General features: G+C 42.8%; 1 protein-coding gene across 1 annotated transcript in view; it reads left to right on the forward strand.

Moving 5' to 3' along the window:
• Positions 1-9,730, forward strand: part of LOC147639904 (uncharacterized) — a 118,871-nt gene extending 109,141 nt beyond the window's left edge. The window contains exons 2-3 of the mRNA XM_086824183.1: positions 7,590-9,339; positions 9,436-9,730. Coding sequence (XP_086680309.1) covers positions 7,590-9,339; positions 9,436-9,690 — 2,005 coding nt within the window. The 3' untranslated portion in view covers positions 9,691-9,730. The remainder of the gene's footprint in view (positions 1-7,589; positions 9,340-9,435) is intronic.
• Positions 9,731-10,514: the final 784 nt, after the last annotated feature.

The raw sequence follows: 10,514 nt of genomic DNA on the forward strand, positions 1-10,514 counted from the left end.
TCCAATAATGCATTATACAGCACCTCCCCGTAAGGACTCTGTAACTCAATTGGGTATCTTAGAGGTGGGTCAGATTCCAGTGCATCCTCCTCTGCTTCCTCGAAAAATACTTGCGTAATTCCCAAGTTGGCTTCTCGTTGTCGCCTAGCACGCTGTTGACGTTCTTTGGCTTCGACTCTCGCTTGTATCTTTTTAAGCTCAGCTTGTTCTTTAGCTGCCTTCTTTTGATGGATTGCATGTAACTCCTCTTGGCTCAGGGGATCATAGTATCTTTTGAATTTACTCCCATTAAGGAATCCAATGGTTTCAACTCCGTCGAGAGTCTCCACTCTGATGGTACCTTATGGGGTAATTTCACATACTCTATATGGTCCCTTACCAGCATATTTGAGCTTTTTCTTTTCGTTTTGCACTCCATACATCAGGACTTTATCCCCAACCTTGATGTCCTTGTCCTTTAGGTGGCGATCAAACCATTTTTTCCTTCTATCCTTCTCCACAAGGGCATTGTACACAGCCAATTGTCTTTCTTCATTTAGCCGCTCAAGGATATACAGACGCTCTACTAAGGGATTACCATCCCAACCCTCTTGAGTAGCAACACGAAGACTAGGAATAACAAATTCCCACGGCATGACTGCTTCTTGGCCATATACCATTTTGAATGGTGTGCAATTAATAGCCACTTTGTACGCAGTACGATATGCCCATAAAGCTATCGTAAGCTTTAGATCCCAATTCGTGCGATGAGCTTCAACTGTCTTTGTCAAAATAGAGATTAAAGTCTTGTTGGTACTCTCGGCTTGGCCATTTACTTGCGGATAATAAGGAGTAGATTTATGATGGGATATCATGAAATTTGTTGTGAGCTCCTTAATCACGTCATTTATAAAATGCGTACCATTGTCGCTCACAAGTTCAAAAGGACAACCGAAGCGTGTGATTATATTTTCAAAGAGGAACCTAGCTGTTGTCCTTGCATCTACCTTACGTGTCGCTTTCGCTTCAGCCCATTTGGTCATATAGTCAGTGGCCACAATAATATAGCGAGATTGTGTGTTTCGGGCCGCTGGGCTAATCGGACCTACAAAGTCTAAACCCCACTTTTCAAATGGTTGGTTTACTTTGATTGGATGTAGGGGCATCTGATCTTTCCTCTGGGGTTTCTTATATCGTTGGCATTCATCGCAACCCTTCACAAAGAGTGATGCATCTTGGAACATAGTGGGCCACCAATACCCTGATTATAAGATCTTTCGCGCAGTTAAGTCTCCTAAGAAGTGACCACCGGCTACGCCCATATGTGCCTCTTGTAAAATGTATAGATACTCATCCTCTCGGGCACAACGCCTAAGAACGTCATCCTTTCCTCTTTTATAAAGAGTCCCGGCTATCAGGCAATAGGGTTCGCATTCTTTGATTAGCTTTCGAGCTAGATCTTTACGAAGCTCCTTGGGTGGAAAGCCATTAACCAAAAAGTTAACAATCTTCTCACTCCATTCAGGCATTGTCTCCACCATGAACAGGGAAGTGTCCGGTAAGTCATCATCAACCCCTGTAGGAGCCTCACCATTAGGTATGCGAGACAAATGATCAGCCACCATAACATGTTTTTTGCCAGGTCTCACAACAACAGTGAAATCAAACTCAAGAAGAATCAATAGCCATCGTGTGATTCTTCCTGTGGAGCATGGTTTGTTTACCAGATACAACAACGCTTGATGATCTACATAGAAAACAAACTTGGTGGCAAGGAGGTAATAACGAAATTTCCTTACTGCATATATCATTGCCAACCCTTCTCGCTCTGTAGTGGTGTAGTTCATCTCAGCATCGTTCAACTGGCAACGACTGGCAAAGCTAATGGGGTAGTCAAGCTTGTGTTCTCCAGGTTGAGTCAACACACACCCAATAGCAAAGTTTGATGCATCAATATGCACATGGAAGAGTAAATCCCAGTTAGGCATTCTCAAGATTGGAGCACTCGCCAAGGCCTTCTTTAGTAGCTCATAGGCACGGTCACATTCTTCGGTCCAGATAAACTCGATGAGAAGCTTATACAATGGTCGAGCTATCTCAGCGAAGAAGACAATAAACCTTCGATAATAACCAACGTGGCCCATAAAGCGTTGGACTCCCTTGTAGTTGGTGGGTGGCGGCAGTTCCAGAATGACCTTGATTTTACTCTCGTCCGTGGAAATCCCATTTTTGGACACTATATGCCCTAAGATAACTCCGTGTTTAACCCAGAATTGGCATTTGAAAGGATTCAAGGAGATGCGATATAATCTACACCTTTCAAATATTTTTCGTAAACACATCAAGTGCTCGTCCCAAGAGGAATGAACACAAAGATCATCTAAGAAAGCTTCACAAAAGTCCCTTAGATATTCCTTAAAGGCCGTGTTTATCAATCGTTGGAATGTTGCAGGTTCATTGGTCAAGCCAAAAGCCATGACGCGAAAGGCAAACACTCCAAACTCCGTGATAAATGCTGTTTTAGCTTGGTCCTCGACTGCAATTGTGATCTGATTGTAACCCGAGTACCCATCTAAAAAGCTATATGCCTCCTTGCCTGCCACTCTTTCAAGAACATGTTTAGAATATGGCAAGGGGTAATGATCCCTTCTGGTGGCTGCATTAACCTTTTTGAGATCAACGCACACTCTGAGTTTCCCATTCTTCTTTGGCACGATGACTATCGGAGAAACCCATTCTGAGTGCTCAATTGGGTATATGAATCCACATTTTACCAGCTTTTCAATTTCCTCTTGTACAATCTTTGCGTACTTAGGATTCATTGGGTAGGGACGTTGCTGGACTGGTTTAGCGGTGCTAATCATTGGAATCGTGTGTTGCACCACCGAGGGTGGAACACCCTTCATATCATGATATGTCCAAGCAAATATGTCCTTGAATTCTTTAAGAAGCTTCGTAAGTGCAGCTTCTTCCGCCTTGGTGAGGTCTTGAGCAATAAAAACTGGTTTAGACTCCTCACCCGGATCTGCTAAGTCTATCTCCTTGACTACCGCAGGGCAATCGTAGACACCGCTACTCCCATTGGTAGGCATTCGTTGGGCTTTTGTGTAGACTACTTTACGTTCCCCTGTGTGGGTGGTGAATGATTTGAAATGCTCGGGTGCAGGGTGTAAGTCTACTGGTTCTTGTTGTGCCAGGCTTTTTTCTTTCAATTCCGCTTCCTTTTGTTGTTGAGCCAACTCTTGGTTTTGCCGCCTTCTTGCAGTACGACTTAGTTTTGGCTTCTCTTCGATTTCTAATTGGGCGACGTCATGAGGTTGCGGAATACACCACATGACACTTTGGAGGTATTGTCCCCAATTATCCGCTATCTTCCGATGAGCGTCAATGGCTCCTACATAACTAAGCCATTCTGCAGTGGATCTCTCCTTATTTATTGCAGTTCGTACATTAGCTCGATAGCGTTGGCACTTATGTCTCGTTTTCTTCTTACCAAGTTTTTGATTTTTGTTTCTATCAGATTCGGACTCACTTGGTCGATCTTCACTTTCGGATGAACTGCAGGAGGCCACTGTCTTAGGCCTTGAGCACCTTGCTTCCACATTTGGGTGAATATTTGATTCATTTTCCCCATCAGGCTCAGGGTCAGTTTCTTCTTGAGATTCATACTCAGAGTTGCATTGGTCAGAGTCTTCGCTACTTTCAATGTCGGTGGAGTTTGCCACGTTCTCGCCATCAGGGAGTCAAGTGCATAACACCTATCATGTTTATTGGCACTAACGGTGGCATATCTTGCCCCTCAGGTGTTACCCAACTTGTGCCTCTATTTCCCCATGTGTCTATGGTTGCCGCTAGGTGTACCCAATCCACGTTATCCGACTCAGTCATACCCGGTAGGACATCCATGTAAGGAGAATCCTTCCCATCATCAGTCTCTTTTTTGCATGTATAGCAATACCTTAATGGGGCGGAATGAACAGTGGTATCCGATCGATTATCGATGATAACCTTGCTTCCTAAAGGATGTGCACGACCATTCTCAAGATCAACTCGAATGACAGAGTCCTGGAATTGTAGGTAGACATGGTTTTTCGACCAGTCATGCACCATTTGTGCCTCCCTCATGAAAGGACGTCCTAAGATCATTTGATATGACATAGGATGCTTGGAGAAATCCATTACAATGAAGGTATGTTTTATCTTGTATCCCAGGACCTTGATCTTAAGGTCCCTTAACATTCCAATAGGTTTAGCTATGGTTCCGTTTGCCATCTTAACCACTATGTTTGTGACTTCAAGGTGAGGTTTCCCCATAGATTCCCAACAATTTTTAGTCACAATGCTCATGCCAGCACCACCATCAAGGATTCCCTTTAGAGTTAATCCCTTGGTAGTAATGGGGAGGGTTGCATTAGATTCGTCACCTTCAAAGTACTGTCCCAACTTGTTCACAGGTATTTCAACGACCGAGTCTTCATCTAGGTTGGGTTGTAGATCCCAATGTTCCCCTTCATCTTGAAGCGTGTCGGGTCTATCCATATTTGCAAATTGTGGTAGCCCCGCCTTTAGTTCTCCATTGAGAAATGCCCGAAGAGCTAAGAATAGCTCAGGATCTCCGTATAATTTGGATATGATCGTGGTTCTGATCTCAGAGGACATGAAATCCATTAGCTTAGACACATTCAATGGTACTTTTCGAGACATCGCCCCTTGACTAGGGACTGGTGAAGATGGAATCACTTCCTCTTCAATGGGGTCAGGCATTCCCTCACTAAACATTCTTTCCAGCAAGAAGGGTGTTTGCCCACTTCCGGATGTCCTATCCTCGCTTTCTTCCCGAATGATACTAGGTATAGCTAACGGTTTATGGGTCCGGTGAGGCTGAACTTGCGTAGGAAACACTGTGTCTGGAATTTTGATTTTTCTCGGGTTTGGCTCCAGTTCTCTTTGTGTTTCTTCCACCAAACCCCTTAAGTGTTGCACTTGTTCAATCTCCCAACTGGGTTTGGGTAAGTACCAATCTTTTTCTTGAGGGTTTTTGGCCCATGTGGCTTGTCTTGGGGAGTCTCAGTCAGTTTGGGTGGTCAAGAGGGCATTAACTGACTTGGTTGTGGGGCCGAGGAAGTTTCCTTCTATTTCCCCTTATTTATGTACTCGCTTGATTCTCCTTCATTGAGCTCCCGTCGTGTGGGTTCCTCCCTTAAGGTAGTGGCTTTGGTCCCCATGGTTTCTATTGAATCAGAATCATCTTCAGGATCATTCATATACATGGGGTCGTCTCCTGTACCTATGTTAGTCTTTGAACTGGGCTTGGAGCTCGTGGCATTAAGCGATCTCTTTCGCCGTGTTTTCTTTTTCTTTGCCTGAGCGATTGATGCAGTATCCCTCTCTTCAAGAATGTAGTTTTGATTTTGAAGCATTGACCATGTAACTACATTCGCGGGTACAACAGGTGTGGTTCCTCGTGCTTGGTTGGCGACCTCAACCAAATTCAATGGCGTAATCTTGGGTGCATTAGGATTATGTGGACATTGAGCAATCAAATGATCTATGCCACAACGATTACATGTAAGTACCGGCATTCCCGATGTGCTCCCTTGATTTGGTTGCATCTGAGTAGCGATCTTCTGTAGCCTATTAGGGCACTCTGCTACACGATGCGGTCCACCACACTCGTAGCATTGAAGAGGTGGTCTCCTCGCCAAGGTATTAAGGTTTTGCCCCCTTGTGGCGAGAGCAGCCGCTTGATATACAGGCTTAACTTGCCCGAAATGATCCTCCATGTAGTACTGGGGAATCATTTCAAACGTATCAATCCCATATGGAGCAGTGGGGTCTATCTCCTCTTCATAATCCCCACATGCACTATGTGACTCACAACCCATCTGGTTTATTGGGGTAATCCTTGGATGTGGAGGTTGTGGTCCTAGCACTGGCGGTGGTAACGGCACAGACTGGACTACATTCGGATTCCTTGGAACTATGTGCTGTGATGGTTGCTCGATAGGTTGTGCAGGCATTAGCGCGGGTACTTGAGGTGTGTTTGACCAGGCTAGTGGTGCCTGATTTGCCAACATTCTCTTAAGTACTAGGCAATCTTTAGATTGATGGCCATACTTACCACATGCATTGCAATTCCCATTGAATTTGACTCTGAATGTGGGACATTCACTCGTGCTATGTGGTCCTAAGCACACCGAACACCATTGTTGCTCTCTCCTTGGGTACATATGGCTATTCTGAGGAGCTCGATTACCCCTAAAGTATTCTTGGAGAGCCTTAGTAAGGTCGGTCACAGACATTTCAGATATCTTGGGCTCCTTGGCAATAGGTTTTACTGTCATTGGCTCGTGCCCAGATACTTGCGAACTAACGGATTTTGTTTCTGAAGACACCTTTTTACCTGCAATCATCAAGTTGTCTTCTAACTGGATTGCATTGGCAGTGACTGCTTCCCACGTTGTAAGACCTCTAATGACTAGGCCATTGTAAATGTCCTCGTGGCGCAATCCTCGGATGAATCTATCAAGGAGTTGGTTGTTATTGAAGCGTTGATCAGGAGTGCAGCGAGAATTTAGATGCTTCAATCGACTTATAAAGTCTCTCACTGACTCCCCTTCCTCGCGTTCAGCTTTTTGAAGTTGAGATGCTACCCCCCAAAGCACACCCTCGCGTATGTATTCTTTCAAGAACAATCTCTTGAGAGTGGGGTAGTGAGTGCGCTCTTCAACCCTTAAGGTTCGATACCAATCTCCGGCCTTCCCACTCAAGGTTAAGCCTAAGGCTTTACACTTATGCAACTCATTGTGCTCTTCCAAGGAATCACACACGTGTTCAAAGACTTTAATGTGCTTCCTAACATCCTCGTTACCACTGAAGTTTTGAGTGAGCTTAGCCACTTGTACTGCCTTGCTTCTAGGTTCTCTCTCAGCAGGCATGCCCCGCATGTTTTCCGCAATGGATCGTCCGATCGTCTGAGCAAATGCTGCGAGATCACCTAAGTGAGCAGGCATAGTTGGTGGAGGCACTTCTGGGATAGCCTGGCTGATAGGAGTTGGCGTTGGTCTGAGTATGTTGGCAAACGACGTAGGATATGATATGTGACTAGGCCTAGCTCCCCTTGGATAATGGTTATGATAAGGTGGTCGTGGAGCATACGCCGTTGGCATACTAAGAGGCGTAGGAGCTACATAAGCATGAGTAGCGATAGGTACATATGGTTGATAGGCACTGGCACGCACTGCTGTAGGTACTGTTCCACTAGGTAGCAGTGTCGTACTAACTACAGCGGTAACAGGTGCATTTTCCGCTATGCTCATCATTGGGGTAGGCATTGTGGATTCCTGAATGGAAAGTTGAGCCAAGGTTGGAAAGCTAAAGTTACTACTCGTGGGCTCAACCTGCATTGAGACTCCAAGCGAAACAACATACGAAGGGTCTATGGGACTCACCAAGGGAGTCTCCAATTGTGATAGGGTTGGTTGTTTGGCCTTGCCTATATCCAAAAACCTCATAGGGCCAGTGGAAACTAGGTCCACTCCCCTATTTTGCCTCTCAATTTGGATAATTCTATGAATAACCTCACATATCATTTGCTGTTGCTCTTCTAGATTAGTGGCGCTAGATGTAGATCGTAGGACTTCTAAACAACTTGAAAACAAAATACTGTCTTTGAAACAAGAAAATGATCAATTGAAAACCTTAAAAGAAACTCCAATAGGATTAAGAGCACGAGTAAAACGAATGCGGGATGTAGTTAACTTAACAGAGAGATCTGGACAAAGAAAAAAAAGGTTAAAACTTGTAAGAGATCATGTTACTAACCTTCTAGGATTTGACATGTCTAATGCTCAGGAAAGGGTAAGATTTTTGAATGAGCTTATGAATAGGTCGGATATCTTGAAACTTTTAGAACTTCATGAAAATCAAAGTAAAAAAAAACTGATCTTTCAACATCTTTTAAAAGATATGGACTTATTAGTCCAGCCTTCCCAAATGCAAGAAGTTTGTGACACAGTGGGAGTGAGTAGAAAGGGATACAGAGCCATCTCTAAAACCTGGTTCAGGGTCCTTAAGTATTACAAAATCAAAGCTTTTGGGTTGCCTAGACCTCACAATGTTGGAAAATACAAAACTCTGTTAAATCAGGAAATTTCTAAACATTTCGGAGAGTATTTCCATATTAAGGGAACAATGCCATATGAGAGACAAAAAAAAAAATCATCTTTTGAATACAACGTTTATAATAATATTTGGATGAACATTAGAAAAGTCCAATCTTTTATGGTGAGATATTACAACATAAGGGAAATAGATTATGAAGGAAAACTTGTATTTGTTTTAAAATTAGATGAAGCTCAAATCCAAAAATGTCAAAAAATGGAAAGAATATCTATATCCCTAATGAATAAAGCATTGGACTATAGTCAAGGTAAGCTTGATTCTCCATACCACAAAACTCAATCAGAAATGGAGCTATGGTGGATTGGATCAGCTCAGGTACCAGTAGAGAGTCATGAAACATTAAAGTGGCTCTTCTCACAAACAGACATTCCTTCAGTTATTCAGAGCCAAAATACAGGTGAACACCTTCATGTTGACGACATAGGTGATTTCATTGTGGAATGGCATTTGAGTGCCGACCTCAAGGCGTTGAAGTGTATGTTTGGTGTATGTGGAGGAGCAAATACCAAATATCCATGTCTGTATTGCATGGCAAGCACAGGGACAAGAGAATGGCTTGCAGAAAATGAGATTGGAAAACCACCATCCAGAAATAATGTGAATGTCGTCGATTATCCAACTTCTCTTAAAATATGGGATCCAATTCTACCAATACATTTGAAAAATGTGCATATATGTACATTGCATGCAGAGATAAGAATCTTGGACAAATTGCTCAGACTTCATCTGGACTATGCATATTCTATTAAGCCGACTAAACTTGCAGATGAGTGCATAGAAAAGTGCGAAGCCTTGCTCTCTCAAATGGGTTTTCATGGTGGGGAAGTGCATCTTAAAAAAGATCCTGTTCTTTCTGGAGGTACAGGTGATGTTCTGCAAGATGTTTCAATGGGAGGAGCAAAAGCGAGAAGATTTTTGAGCAACCATGACACCAAACAAGTCAACGCAATGTGGAACTGTTGGAAACAGCTATGTGTCATCACCACAAATGTCAAAAGTAGACCAGATGTAGCCAACAAACGTATGGAAGTTTGGAAAAAACTCTACAATTTTTTCAAAGTCCTTAGACAACAAGTTGGTTCAAATACTTATGCAGATGATTTCAAAAAAGCAATAAAGCTTTTGATCAAAGCTATCATAGATGCCTGGGGAGAAAAAGGCATAACTTATTACTTGGTGAGTGTTCAGACTTATCAAAACAGTTATAAATTGGTGTGTCCAGACTTATTACTTGTACTTTCTTAAATGTACTAACAAAAATTGTCTTTGTAGCATATTCTTTACTTGCATGGACCATATTTTGCTACAGAAGGACCACTTGCAACATGGAATACACAAGGAATGGAAAAGTCTCATTATCAAGCGAGAACTTCCTTTTTTAGATGTACCCGAAGAGGAGGAGGTGGACAAAGAAGAAGCAATGCACTTAAAGAATTATTCAATTGGTTCTACAGGAGGCAATTACAAAGGATGAGATCAAAGACCCAGCAATCTGAAACTACACCAACACCTCAAGAAAGAGACTAATGATTACTAACACATTTGTACCTCTAACAAAATATTTGCTGAAATATAATCGGTCCTTGCAAAATATTGTGTACATTAGTTTTTGATTCTCTTGGGACTACTTGGCATGTCACCTCTGTATCTCAAAAATTTTCTCCTTCTATAACCCCCAAGAAGATTGATATCTGACACCTCAGCTGCAGCTGCATAGCTAGAGTAGCAAAGAAAGTATCCTGCTCTTGAGGCATTGAAACCTGCAACATATCCAAAGATTCTAAGAGCAGCAGCTCTCTCCAGAAGCAAAACCTTATTAGCATTTATTGGAAGGGGAGTATATCCCATGAACCTTGACAACACCTTCAAGGCAAAAATTGGCAACTCAGCATCTTCAGAGAAGTTCATGTGGAATGCACAGAACACAGCCTTATCCACAATGTAGGCAAGTAGTGCATGAGAGCAGATGAAGACCTTCTTGACCTAGTGTCTGTAGATTTCACTCTGCTGCCTCTAGCTCTTCCAAGAAAATCATCCTTATCAAGCAATTCAATCTGCAAGACAAAAACCTCAATTTAAAAAAATTACAATCACAATAACATTTTACAAAAGATTAAATGGAAGCTACCTTCTGCAACTCATCCTCAATTACTACTTTGTCTTTCATCAAGTTGCATGAGCCAACCCTTTCCACTTTATCAGAATCTACCTGAAGCTTGAAATCTCTGCCAAAAGACTCAATACCCAACTCAATAAGCCTGTTCTCAAAATCCTCATCACTCAAGGAAGGTTTCCCCTCTTCCACTTTTTTAAGGCACAAGGCAAGTGCATCATTAGCAGGGATAAATGAG

The sequence above is a fragment of the Cibotium barometz genome, chromosome 3 (genome assembly GCF_041138505.1).
Source record: "Cibotium barometz isolate CiBa-2024 chromosome 3, ASM4113850v1, whole genome shotgun sequence".
Lineage (NCBI taxonomy): Eukaryota > Viridiplantae > Streptophyta > Polypodiopsida > Cyatheales > Cibotiaceae > Cibotium > Cibotium barometz.